Source organism: Ictidomys tridecemlineatus, chromosome 2 (assembly GCF_052094955.1).
Source record: "Ictidomys tridecemlineatus isolate mIctTri1 chromosome 2, mIctTri1.hap1, whole genome shotgun sequence".
Lineage (NCBI taxonomy): Eukaryota > Metazoa > Chordata > Mammalia > Rodentia > Sciuridae > Ictidomys > Ictidomys tridecemlineatus.
Genome location: NC_135478.1, coordinates 225933869 through 225947522, shown reverse-complemented (window position 1 = coordinate 225947522; position 13654 = coordinate 225933869). Strand labels below are relative to the sequence as shown.

The 13654-nt window shown below is 60.3% G+C and overlaps 1 protein-coding gene across 8 annotated transcripts in view; it reads right to left on the bottom strand.

The window, feature by feature from the left end:
• Positions 1 to 279: 279 nt before the first annotated feature.
• Agap3 (ArfGAP with GTPase domain, ankyrin repeat and PH domain 3) overlaps positions 280 to 13654 on the bottom strand; it is a 53837-nt gene continuing 40462 nt past the window's right edge. For 3 of the 8 annotated variants that reach the window (XM_078040827.1, XM_040291251.2, XM_040291252.2), the window contains 7 exons: positions 9395 to 9563; positions 4425 to 4562; positions 2527 to 2681; positions 2353 to 2443; positions 2010 to 2232; positions 1060 to 1315; positions 280 to 945 (listed from right to left, as the gene is read on the bottom strand). In XM_078040827.1, the coding sequence (XP_077896953.1) occupies positions 739 to 945; positions 1060 to 1315; positions 2010 to 2232; positions 2353 to 2443; positions 2527 to 2681; positions 4425 to 4562; positions 9395 to 9563 (1239 nt within the window). In that variant the 3' untranslated portion in view covers positions 280 to 738. Of the gene's footprint in view, positions 946 to 1059; positions 1316 to 2009; positions 2233 to 2352; positions 2444 to 2526; positions 2682 to 4424; positions 4563 to 6062; positions 6235 to 9394; positions 9564 to 13654 lie in introns of all 8 variants that reach the window. The other 5 variants (XM_078040828.1, XM_078040826.1, XM_040291253.2 and 2 more) reach the window with 2 other exon arrangements.

Sequence of the window (13654 nt, the reverse complement as noted above, 5' to 3'; positions counted from 1 at the left end):
AGACCACTGGAAAGCTTCCTGGGGTGGTGGGGGCAGGGGTGCGGTGAAGGCAGCACCCGAGGGGAAGAAGGGCCGCTCGGTCCCATCAGGTTCCCTGTGCTGCCCACCAACAGCTACACCGCTGCGGGAGAGCGAGAGAATCTGATGCAAGGCGGCGGCTGAGGGAAGGAAGCCTGGGGTCTGGCTGACAGGGAGGGAGAAAGCCTTAGAACAGAGACAGCAAAAATGAGCAGAGGTGAGGGGCACTCCCAGACGGGAGGAGTGTGAAGGAGAAGCAGGGCCACACACGTCTGGTTTATTGGCTCCTCATACACGCTCACCAAGTATGTACACAAACATAAATATTCCAATGTACAAATTTTACATGGGACTCACAGATCACCCTCTTGTCTCTTTCATCCAGCACCCCCATCCTGTGCCCTGTGCTTGTGGGGGCTGGCACTAGGAGGCAGGGGTCTGGAGGAGGGAGAGGTCCCGCCCCCCTCTCCTCACAGGCACCTCCAAAGGGTCCGTCCCTTCTCAGTGGCCCTGCAGGGCAGAGGGCTGAGCACCGTGCTCCCTCCCTCTGCTGCAGCTCGAACCCCAGACCTCTCCTCGGATCCCTTTGACTTCTCCCTCCTCTCATCCTGGCTGCGTGTCCCTGCTTCTCTGGCTCTGTGCCCGCTTCCCCCAGTGCCTGCAGGGAGGAGGGTCTCAAGCCACGAAGTCCTTCTGGCCTCTTTGCCTTCTTCCTGGGCCTCACAGGAGGCTGGGGCTGCGGTGCAGCTCAGCAGAGGCGTTGGTACCGTTGGCCGGCTCTCTGTTGGGGGTGGGTGCTAAGCCACAGCCCTCCCCAGGGCAGCCGTGCTGGATCAAGATGTCTGCACACTCCTGGCTGCCGGCCCGGCGGGCATAGGCCAGTGGGGTCAGGCCCCGCGCGTCCCGGCTCCTCACGTCCACCCCGTACTGCCGGAGGAAACACGTTCACATGACGTTGGCATGACGGGGCAGGAAAGTTTGGGGGGCTGTTGAAGGTTGGGGCAAAAAGGCCAGGGTAGGTCGGCGGCGCCCCCCACTCACCCAAATCAGCAGTTGTGTGAAGACTACATTGGCCATGGCACTGGACAGGTGCAGAGCCGTCCTCCCGTCCCCGTCCCCGTACGTCTCGTTCACCTCCTCCTTGGACCCGTGGGCCAGCAGCATCACCAGCAGCCTCAGGTCATCCTCCACCACGGCCCGGAGCAGCTGCTGCCCCAGTGGCACATCCGAGCTCGGCAGCGGGGCCAGGAAGAGCCTCTGCTCGTACTTGGCCCGGATCCAGCGCTCCTTCTCCTCTCTGCAAGCACAGGTCCGTCAAAGCATGAGCCACCGAAGGGAACCGAGCCTTCGGGGGCTGTAGGTGGCTGAGAAGGCGTGGAGCACCCAGGTGGGGGACAGGGAGGCCGGGAACGAGGTGCATGAGAGTGTGGAGGAGAGGGAAGCCCCAGAGACGCCAGGCATTCAGGGGCAGCGGGGAATGTAAAAGGAGGGCATAAGTGAAAAGAAGGGACACTGAAGGGAAGCCCCAGGGGGCAGCAGGGACATGGGGCCGAGGGCAGGAAGAATCCAGGCAGGCCCGAGCAGCAGCAGCTTATCTGGTCATCTGTACTCTCTCCCATTGGCAGTGCTAGAACAAAGCGGGTGGCCCATGCGGGGGCCACAGCGACCCTATCTACCACCCATTCTCCCCATCTCACAGCGCAGGCCAGGGCCTTGCACCACACTGCGATAGGAGCCCTGCGCATGCGCCTCCTGCTGGCCCCCTGACCTGCTGATAACGGCTCAGAAAGGGCCTGTTGTTGTGAGGCGCCTGAGTGACAGGCGCCGAGGGGGAGGGGCACCCAAGGGGCCAACTGCCAGGCAGAGCAATGGCTAGTTTAACCCTTCTAACACTGTCACAGCCGCTGGGCACTATCCCCAGCATATCTTCCCCACACTGGGAGCGCCAGCTGTCCCCCATCCTGGCCAGCGTCAGGGCCCCATCTGCTCACCTGCAGGCTTCAGGCCCGGGCTTTGCATAGCCATCCAGGGCCCCCTCCCAGACGCTGTTGGCCAGTGCATTGCCCATCGCAGTCATGACAGCCAGCAGCTCAGGTGGCCAGTCGTCGAGGTCCAGGGAGCGGACCCGGGACAGGTGAGCCCCCAGGTGCCGGTGGATTCCTGAGCACTCGATGCACATCAGGGCGCCCAGGTTCAGGCTGGCCCAGTCGGGGTCTAGGCGAGGAGAGGACAATAATATGGCAAGGGTGACCAGAGAGAGGACACGGGGAAGGCCCCCCGCCACCTCTGCAGCTGCAGCCCCCCCTCCCCCGGGGCCACTGCCGGGACACTCACTGGGGGCGTCGCAGTCAATGCAGAAGCCGTTGCCTCGCACCGTGCGCACGGCCTGCACCGCGAGGGCTGCGTTCTGGTTCCCCAGGCGGGTCTGCCCCAGGAGGGAGACAGGACTCAGTCAGCCACAGCACCATCTCCCCGCCAGGCACTCAGGGTGGCCGCCCCCCTGCCCACCTTGTCCTTGGCGCTGCGGCAGCCCTGCAGGCTGGCCAGGATCTGGGCCTGTACACTCTGCACCCACAGCTCCCTCTCCTCCGCCGTTGAGGCCTCGAAGTGCCACGTCTGCCCGGTGAGGGACACCACCACAAACTCAAAGGACTCCTCTGCCTCTGTGGGGGAGGGCAGTCACGTCAGGGCACCCGGTGGCACAGCTCCACTCACTGCTCCACCTGCACTCGTCCACTTCCCAGCCGTGTCCACCGGCCCCAGGGCACACGCTCCAGGACCACTGGCAGGTGACCTCGCAAGACTAGTGCAAGCTCCTAGCCACCTGTGGAGCCTCGGGCAGTGGGGTGCAAGTTCTTGGCTTCCCCAGCACTGCCACGTGTGGTCTGGACCAGAGAGGGGCACTTGGAGAAAGCCGGGCCCAGCATCTGGAGAAGGCTACGACGGGCGCTGGAAGGCGAGTGTGGCGCGGGAGGCGGTGGTGGGCACCATTCGTACATGTCAGCTGCAGCCGCCTCATTTTGCAGCTCATTAAACCCAATATTCCTGACGGCGTCAGCGTGGGGCTCTTGGGAGTGGGGCCCCTCCCCCACTGCCCTGGCACAGACAGGCAGGAAGGGCAAATGGGGGGAGATGGTTTCTCCAGGAACTGTAGGATGTGAGCCAATCGGGACCTGAGGACATCTGTAGTGACAAGTGCTGGGGCTGGACTGTGACCCCAAGCACTGCGATGATGCTCTTCCAAGCTGTGCTCCGAGCCCTGGAGGACAGCCACATGGATCTCATTCCCAGAGGCCCCTGCCCTCGAGGTGGCAGTGTGACTTGTGCTGGGGCTGCAGAGACAGCATGTAAACCGGTGGTAGGCCCAGGGCTGTCTCACCCAAGTCCTCACTGCACCTCTGCCCGGCAGCCTCTCCTCAGTGCCATCTGGGCCCTGGAAGTCCTCCTCCGCTGGGCCCCTGCTCTCAGGACCCTTAACAGAACCAACCGCCTTGCCACATGATAAACGCAGCGCCTTTCTCTCCCCAGGCACCAGTCTCGCGCCCCACCTAGCTCTTGCAGCAGCCTCTGGCTCCCCCAGCGCTTGTGGGCTCTGGTTCCTGGACCATAGCGGACACCTGTGCCATGGTGGCTAGGTATCACTGTGTGTCCCAGGCTGGCTGCAAAAGGGCAGCCATCTCCACCCACCTGACCCACACCCCTAACCCTAGAGTCAGAACAGAAATAAGCAACTGAGTCCACAGAAGTCACTTGGGAGCCAAGAGACTCCAGTCACGGAGAAGGGGGAGGTTGGAAGAGTCGGGGGCAGGAGCAGCACTGTTCTTAAGAGACTGAGAGGAAATTGGTCAAGGACTGGGGCTCTTTGGCTCAGGAGAACTCAGCTGACCCAGGCACAAATGCGAAGCACTCACAACACTTGTGGGTGATACAAGAAACACAGAAAGCAAGTCCCTCCTGGCAACTCTTGGAGGAGCTACATAGCAGCTCGCTGTCTCTGACTTTAAGAATGACAGAAGGGCTGGGCACAGTAATCCCAGCCACTCAGGTGGCCGAGGCAGGAGGATTGCAAGTCTGAGGCCAATCTGGGCGATTTAGCAAGGCCCCATCTCAAAATACAGAAGAGCTGGCTCAGTGATAACGCACCCCTACCTTCAATTCCCAGTATCACAAAGAGAAGGGGGTGGGAAGAGGACAGAAGCTCCCAGCTGTTTCAGGGAGAGGAAATAGGACGTTTCCCAAAATCCTGGGTCCAAATTATCGAAAGAGGTTATGGAGTCACTTCTACCTATTATTCCTAGAAAGTGCGGCATCCACCGATCTGGAAAAACCAGCCTGACTTCTGGAGTACTGTGCCCAGACCCCACTGCCCACCTCCTAGGCCCACTCTCCCTCTGGGTCCCCCTAACCTTCAGCAGCACTGCTGGGGCCGTCTGGTCGGGGGGTCCCGGTGCTCTTTTTCCGACGGTGCTTCTTCCGGTTGGAGTGGGGAGATGGGGGAGGCTCCAGCTTGGGGCTGGAACTGAGCACCTCAGCTGGGCCACTGGCTGGTGAGGGGAGAGGTGGAGACGTGTGGGAAGAGGAGAGGTGGCATGGGGCCTGGGGAGCGCAGTCCTGCCACTGTACAGGCCGCACCTGAAGAGCCCGCGGGCCTGCACCCTCTCTGGGATGGGGTCCTGCCCAGGTCTCCCAGTCCCAAGGCCCCCAAGGCCCCCAGCGGTGGAAGAGGAAACGGGCAGAGAAGGAAACTGAGGCGGGCAGAGAACGGCAGAGGGAGGCCCCGGCTTCTGCAGCCTGGAGGGGTGGAAGGCGGCCCAGGGAACTGAGGGAGCTGAAGCCCCAGCAGCTCCGCACCAAATTTATCCTCAATCACACTCCCCGCTCCTCACAATTAATAGCAGAATTAGAAACAATCAGGGAGCTGCCTAATTACTGTCAATTAGAGCGCGCTAATCAAGCTCCGGCTCCCACACCCCGCCCGGCGCTCACCACTAAATGTCAAACTTCATTAGAGGCAGACGCGCTCCCTCCCTGCCTCTCTGCCTCCCTCAGACTCAACAGAGGGGTCTCACCAAGGCCAGCGCAGGCCATCAGCCAGTGACCCAAGGGAAGGGCCCAGCCATGGATGGGTGGGCAGAGACTAATGGCGAGGCCCTTCCTCACAGTGGGCATGCTCAGGAAGGAAGCTCGGTGCTCAGGGGCTGGGCCTGGGGCGGACCGCTGGGAGTCATCAGGAGGGCAGCAAGTGTGCCCCCTGAGTAGGCTGGGGCGAGGCAGGGGACAGGCTTGTCTGCCCACTTCCTGGCTTACCAGGGGCAGGTGACAGCCTGGGTTATCTCCCGGTCTTTTCACCTTCATTTGCCACTAGGGGGTAAAGAAGAGTTGTCACAACTTTTTTTTTTTTTTTAGCCTTTGAACTACCAAGAGGGTAGGGGCAGGTTGGGGGACGCAAAGGAGGAAATGAAGGGGTGGAAACGAGGATCCCAGGAGAGTAAGCTAGGCGGGTGGGCGGGAGGAGGCAGTCTGGCCCTGGAGGACAGCAGCACAGGTGGAAAGAACCTTTAGGACAACTCTGCAGGGACCCCCGCCCACGGTGGTGGGCCGTGCCGCCTTCAGAACTGGTTCTCACGGCTTAGAGTCCCCAGCCGCCGACCTCCCTACTCAGCCGCTTCCCTGTCCCCCCCGCGGAGAGGCTGATGAGCTGGCTGCGCAGGGGGCTGATGGGGATGCGGGAGCGCCACCAGCGCCGCCTGGGGACACGGGGAGGAGGAGCTGCAGAGGGCGGGCCTCTAGCGCTGGCTGGAGGGCCAGACTGGAGCCAAGGGGAGGGGCGGATGGCAGAAAGCCCAGGCAGGGGCTGGAGAAGGGCCAGAGCCCCTACTCCTGCTCCAAAAGGGCAGGGTCCCCGGCCCCCAGTGCAGTGCCTGCCATGAGCGCTGGAGGGCTCCACTGGGCTCCCCTCAGCCTGGGCACCATCCAGCTGCAGCCTCCCCTCCTCTCTGTCACCTAACCAGGTACCAGAAGAGTGGGAAGCAGAGAGCCACAACTCCCCAGGGTGCTGTGTGCTGGGCAGGGCAGTGGCCTCCCTCCACCGGTCAGTACTAGAAAGGGAGCAGGAGTGCTGGTGCTGGCCCTGGGGGTGCAGGCCAGCCCAGGCCGAGCTGCCAAGGGGGCGCTCGGAGGAGTGCAGGGATGTGCTACTGGCCGAGTGGGGGGCACCTGAAGGCGGAAAGTCAGATTGGGAGGGGAGGCCAATGGGAGCCACCTAGAAACACCTTCTTGGAAAAAGGGCCACAGCAGGGTAATGGCCAGAGTGGGAGGGTCACCAGGTGCAGGCCAGGCACACTGTGGAGCCTGCGGCCTCACAGGGCGCCCTGGACCTTCTTGCCCCCTTTCTCCATGAACCACACAACAGCTGTCTCCTCACTGTGACTGCAACTGGAAAGGGTAGGGTCACAGGACACTGCAAGGGTCTTGGAGGGGCTCCTGGCCAAGGTGCCATCGTCCCTTGGCTCAGGCCCTATACCCTATGTGCTGGTCCACATATGTCATTTGATTTGCCTAAGACTTGCTGCCATTCTAACGAGAAATAAGTGTATCAAATTCAAGTAATTATGTCTAATTAGTATTAGTAATTATCCTGTTGGGCTGGAGAAAATTAATCTTTCGTTTCCCATCAGGGAAGAACAGCAGAGCCCAGGGGAGCGGAAGGCCTAGGAGTACCAGGCTGGGCAGATGTGGCCAGCCGTGAAGCCCCAGAGCACCTCAGCCTTCTCCTGCCCCCGCCCAGGCTGAGCCCCTGCTGCAGAGAGCCTGGCAACACAGCCATGGGCCTCTGAGGGCCTTAAAGGGCCTGAGCAGGATGCTGAGAACCCAGGTGTCCCTCCCCTTCTTCAATACTCCCAAGCAGAGAGAAGCGGCCACAGGGCTCCGGGAACAGGTGGGCCAAAGCCAGGATGTTTAAATGGGCCAAGGTGCCAGCCAGGTGTGGAGGTTAGCAGAAAGGTGAATAGCCAGGGGCGAAAGCAAGCGGGGGCCAGGCTGGCCCTGCAAGTGCGTGGAGGCGGGTGGACAGGAAGGCCTGAGCGGACACGGCCGTCTGAGAGCGGGCCAGACACCCAGCGCGCAGAAGCAGGCGTCAGCTCGGTGTTTTCTTGTATTCATCCTAACAGCCAGAGAGAACTAGACACAGGGTCAGCACCTGGTGACGCGGGGACAAGGCCAGCCCAGGGTAATGCACTGACACTGCCCTTCTGAATCCTGCCCAGCCCCTCCTTGGGTCTCGCGGGTCCCTCCTGGATGGGCCTTTCTCTCCCACCTCCAGCAAACCTTCCAGGGACCCTGGCTTCTCCCCACCACTTTCTGTTTCATCCCCTCCCAGGTTCCAAATCCTACCCCCTCCACCCCAGGCCCCATCAAAGACATCACAGCCCAACTTCCTCCCAAGCCCCCAACCCAAAACCCTGAGGGAGGGAAAGTGCTTTCCCTTTTCTTTGTTAATTCTCCCCTCATTACGCCTGCAATCCCACAATCAGTGTGCACTGTAATTGTCGAATTTGATGCTAATGATTAATGAATTAAACATGGAGCCATCAATTAGTCCTCCGAGGATAATTCTGCATAAAGCAGCGGATAATGTAATTACAGTAACAAAGATAATGAGATGTTAACATCGCCCGGTGAGAGAGAGACATGTGTGAGTGTGCGCGAGGGTCGGTGTCAGCGTGCGGCAGCGGGAAGGGGCTTGGTGAGCGCCGTCCATGTGCTCCTGCTCTTGGGTGGGCGCTGTGACTATGGCAGCAGTGTGAAGCACATCAGAGCCCAGGACGGGGACAGGACAGCGGCCTTCTGCTTCCCTCTGGCCACCTGACTCCAAGGCTCAGCTCCCCAGGCTCCCCTTCGGCAAGCCTGTGCTGCGCCTCCTCCTGAGAGCACCCACCCTGACTAGAGGGGCTTAAGACCCTGCCTTCCGCACGGAGGAACACCCCCAGCCTCCCATCTGTGCCACTGGGGCCAGGCCCCACCCGGCACACCCCAGGCTCTTAGCCACCCCGGTGGGGGGACTGTCATCTCCTCAGCTTCCTTCACTGTTAGAGCTGTCCCTCGCTCACTTCAAGGGCTCCCTTGTTCTGAGCTCAGGGCGGCTCAGAGGAGGGAACAGAACAAGTCCCCTCAGGCTCGCTAAGGTCCCAATGGCAGCTTCCCGCTCACCGTCGGGCTGTGTTCTCAGGTGTCTGAGCCCTGATTTCCTCCTGAAAACAGGGACGAGAGTCTCAACATCACGGTGGTGATGTGGCCCTGGGACCTGGTGTGGACATCCACTACACCTGGCCAGCCCAGTCGGTGCTGCCTGGCTGCCCCCACACTGCCAGCTGGGTCAGTGGTGGCCACATGGGCCTTGCCTCAAACAAGGACCACACTTGGGTGCTTGCACCTCACCTACCACCCCTCGGCCTGGACTTCCTGAGCACAAGTCCCACCAGCCTTTCGAGGGAGTGACTGTTGACTGGGGTCACCTCCAGGGGACTTGGTGTTCCCAGCCCCTGTCCATTAAATCCAACACCATCTATCACTGTGACAAACAGAACACCCCAGCATCTCCACATGCACCCTGGCTGAGAGCCTGCCCTGCTGACACCTCAGGCTGGGCACGGGGACAGGACAAGGCAGTGTCCCCAGCAGCAGTTCCTGGGCCCAGAGACAGTAAGTTCTGACGGTCTAGGAGGACAAGCAGATATACATGGAGGAGAGATCCAGGAACCCAGGCAGCTCAGGGCAACTGACTGGGCAAGACCATCCCAGCAAGAGTGGGGGCCCAGGAGCAGAAGCCCAGGGGAGGAGGATGAGCCAGTGCTAGGAAGGGAGCACTGGGGGACAGAGGGCCTTTTACCAAAGCCCGTGCTATCACACCAAAAGCAGCCCAGGCTGCCCTGCGGCCATAACCACCTCTCAGCCCGACTTTACTCCAGATCGCTAGACATACAGTGCCTCCCACCCTCAGGATCCTCTCTAAACTCAGTCCTCATATGCAGAGACCCGGCGTTTCGCTGTAGACCTGAGGATGTTTGCCTGGTGGCCCCCGATGGTTCTGTCCCCTTCTGCCCCATACAGCAAACTAGGATGCTGGCCTCCCTTGGCTCCAGATGCAGTGAGGTGGTCCTGGGACCACTGGGCCCACCTGACAGCCAAGGCTACTTGACCACCCTGCTAGAGTTGCATCCGGGTCACAGCATGTGACTTGAGATGCTCCTGAAGCATGGTGCTGGCTGGCCGTGTGTTCAGAGCCCCAGGCCTGGGCTGAGAATTGCCGGTCCTGGAACATGTGCCTCCCTGGCCCCTCTGCAGTCACTCTCAGCATCCACCGTGGTGGCAGCCTCACCTGTGCCCCCACCCAGCTGTGTACTGCTTCGCTCCATGGCCAGCCCATTGGCTCGCGGGCTGGTGCCCGGGGCTGTGGCAGGTGTGGCTCGGGGCAGGCGCTTCCCTGGCACTTTCACCGTCGTCCGCAGCAGGTCGATCTCCTTGCCATGGATGTTCTGCATGTAATCCTAGAGGCCGTGTGCACAAGACAGAGGCATTAGGACAGGCATCCCGGGGCAGCCACGTCTCCAGCACCAACCCCTCGATTCCTAGGTCCTTCCTTGCTTTGCTAAGTCATGGGATAGCTCAGTCTCAAAAAGCTGGGCTCCGAAGCCCACAGACACCTCCTGGTCTGGATCACACCAGATCCCCATGGGGCTCACAGGATCTCACTGGAACCTGAGGATCTAGAGCCAAGTGGCAAGACTTGAGGTCCTTAAAGACTGAGTACGACCTGGAGATGGTTCAGGGAGACAGCACCCCTGTGGCCAAGGAGGGAACTGGCAGACTCAGACATGGATGATGGAGAAATCCCAAGCTCCAAGGCTGGCCAGGAGGCACTCAGCCCCATTTCTCAAGCTCCCAACCCCAGCTGGCCACTGGGAACTTCAAAGTTTAAGAGAGTCCCTAGATCTTGAGAAGGTGCCTGATTAACAAGCATTTGTCAAACTTTTAAGGAGCAGGCTTTGATTCTCCCTGCTGAACCGAGGTGTGCAGCAGCAGGTCCAGGGATTCACACCCCAGACTCTTTTTTGGTGGGGACTGTCAGTGCATCTGCCCGTCTGTATGCTGGGGTTACTGCACTAGAGCAGGGTTTATTATCTATGTATGCTTCACACATTGTCTTACGTAATCTTCCCCACCACCTGACGGCGAGTTCTGCGCCTGTTTTGGAGATGAAGAAACGGAGCTTAGGAAGGTTTATCACCCAAGATCAGTTAGGAAGTAGCAGACCAGACTCAGGCTGTGCTCCTCGAGCCTGCGCTGGGCCCGGGTCTCAGCCAGCTTTCAAGTCAGCCAGAAAGAAGCCCTAGGAAGTGGGGGGTATGCTGTGCTTGGACCCCAGCCCCACTCAGACACCAGGGTGGAGCAGTGGCAGGGCCCTCTGTGCCTGAAGGCCCGCTTCCCCTACTGCTTCTCGCCTGCCCTTCCCGACTGCTGACCCTGCTTCCAGGCTCCCTGGTGGTTCCCGGCCCCTCTCTATAGTACGCCAGCGCTTCCTCCAGGGCCTCTATACCTTCCTGAGAGAAGGATCAGGCGGCGTGGCTTGATTTGATTTGACTAATTAAGCTGATGAGAAAAAATGGGCTCCTCGTGTCCCCTTCACAGGCATCTGGGGCGTTGGGCATCCAAGTTCTTCCCTGGGGGAGCATTCCAAACATGGCTACCTGTGGATGCCCAGGCCTCCCACCCGCACCCCTGGGGTGGTGGGCTGCGTGGTTACCGTACCCTTTCGGCTCCCAGGAAACAGGGCAATGTTCTCCACACAGAAGGGCAGAGTGGCTGCCCCTCAGGAAGCAGTAGGAGGGCAAGGGGTCTTATCAGGGCTCAAGGGTTGCCCCTCACTTTGGGAATGAGGACATCAAATAGCCTAGGGGCCACCTGGTCCCTGGTCACTAAGAGAACGTGGTGTTCCAGTGAGGAAGAGGTGAGTGAACAAGGCAATGAGAGCCCCAAGCACCAGCCTCTGGCCTGAGGCCTGCTCCAGGTGGGCTGCACTAGTGAACATCCGGTGGGAGGGCCAAGTCCAGCCCTGCGGGGCCTGGCAGAGCTGGTGGCTGCCTTCATTCTCCAGGTGGCCTTCCCAGGCAGAAGCCTACTGGAGGGCCCAGGCCTGACGACCAGAGAGCAGGAGTCGCTTCTGGAAGGTGTGCTCAAGAGAAGCCCCCATTTCCTGCTGCTGCCATTCTCTGCGTCTGTGCCTTCCTGCCACCCCAGTCCTGCAGGGCACACCTGCTCTGGGGCATTGTTCATTGCCTCAGACGTGTAGAAGACACGGGAAATGAACCAGAGCAGCCTCCGCCCCAGCAGGACCACTCTGAGACGTCCCGGGTCTCACCAAGGTGGCTGGGTGAGAGACATACCCAGGGACCCCTCCTGGCCCTCCAAAGGCACCTCTACCTGATCCTTCTGTCGCTGACTGAGCTCCACCCCCCAGTCACTGCTGGCCCTCTGGTCTGCTTCCAGCCTGGTGTCCAACATGTGATTTCACGGTCTTGCCCCTCTTCCCAGACATAGCTTCTACGTGCTGGATTCCCCAGTCTCTGTACATACTGACCCCTGATCCTGCTAGACCCCCTCCCCAGTCCCTGTACGTGATCGCATCTTGGATCAGCTGCTCTAGACAACTGTCAACAGCTGGCTGGCCAAAGGCCCAGCTGCAGTTCCTCTCCTGAGGGGGGGCTCGGGCTGCTCCAGTTCACAAGGAGGTCACTGCTGCTGCAACAGTTTTCCCCACTTGAGCCCTGGGATGCCCAGGCTGGGACGTGGCAGCAGCTGACCCTATGCCAAGAACAAGAGCAGCACAGAGGTGCTCGGTTCAGGGCCAAGGAGCCAGAAACTGGCTTCGGGGAAGAGACTGCCCAACCTCAGCACCTAACTGCCCCCCACAGACACTGCGCCGGGCAGGCCAACACCCACAGCACCTGACTCCAGGTCCGAGGCCCAGCCAGCTCCAGGTCCAGAGCTGAGCCGTGGAGCCTGGGCCTGGAGGACACTCTAGTGATGGAGCCTGGAGCAGCAGCAGGGACAGGGACCTCAGGCTCAGAGCAACAGCGTTTCCCTCCGTCAGCAGAACAGGGAGCGTGGTGGTGGCGGTGGCAGCGGCTGCTCAGGAGAGCGGTCACCACGGCTGCCTTTATTACCCACCATCAAACAGCAATTTCTTCCCCAGCCTCCTCGCTAATTACCCAGCCAGCGTTCTCATCTCGTTTTATTACTGGAATTAACAACGAGTTCAGAGCGTGGAAAGCTATTAAGATGTGTGATTAAGCCACATTCAATTAGTTTCTACAAACAATTTAATTGATGTTGCAGATAGAATTAACAGAAGGTGATTGTGTGAATGGCTCCGCTGGCTGCAAAGCGGGGGAGGCTGCGGCGGGCTCTCTTGGGCCAGGCAAGATTCGGGCGCGAAGCTCGAGGCCTGCCCACCAACTCCTTCTCCGCAGGCCTGGCCAGCCTCCATCAGTAGGGGAGGCCCTGGCGCCACGGCTCTGGCTCCCAGGCAAGCCCTGTCCCCAGCAGGTGCCCAGACAGGCCTGGGTCCTGCCTGAACTCTGGAGTCAACAGAGACCCTCCTCTCACAGTCGGGACGGAGCTTCCACAGCCTCCAGGGAAGCCATTGCTTGCAGGGAAAGAGGCTGCCTGGTCACCACTGCCGCTAAAGAGCTGTGGAGGCTGGCGGACAAAGGGGAGATGGAGCAGGGAAGGTGGCAGAGGTGAGGGCTGGCAAATGAGCAGTTAGGTGAAGGGGCGGGAGCAGGGGAGAGGCTGGCTTCAAGAGCCCAACACAGGAGCTGAACTGGGCCCCAAGAGCGCGGCTGCCCACAGCAGCCCTGGTTTCTGCCATGGCTTGTTCTGTCGCCAGGACTGCAGTTTGAAACCAGATTTGTGACTTCTTGATGAGGAAAGATGACAAGATAAGCAGAGCAGGGCAGCTGTGTCTAGCAGGAGGGATATGGGAGTTGACCATGGCCCAGGGCAATGAAGAGCTGCTGCTCACAATGGGGGACTCCTGCTCTCAGAGGACTTGGCCACAGCCCCTCTTCCCTGAGACCCAGGGGGCAGGGGAGCAGGACCTGGTGCTGGGCCAGCAGGTCATACCCCTTAGAATTCACCCTGCAAGGACAAGAGGACAGGCCCAGAAGCCTGTGGCACCCAAGTACTGTCACAAGTCCCTAAAGCACGTAGTGCAACAAGTGGGACTCCTGGGGGACTCAGATGCCCAGCCTGGCCTCCCAGCAGCCTGAACTACTCCTCCCTGACAGCAACTTCCTCCCCAAAGGGAGCAGCTCCTGGTGAGGGCAGGAAAATCTGGGTAATGCTGACAATCAGTCAGGGGCCCAGGTCTCAGCTCAGCTGCTGGCCCATGACTGACCAGCCACAGCCCGCTGAGCCTCTGCTCTCCAGCAGGTGTAGAGAGAGGGCACGTCCACATGCCTTCCCTCTTCCTCTCTGGAGATCAGAAACCCCGCTCCACCACAACTGACCCTTCTCTCCATGTTCCAAGACATTTCTGCCATCCCTCCTCTCCATATTGGATTCCTTCAATCTCTGG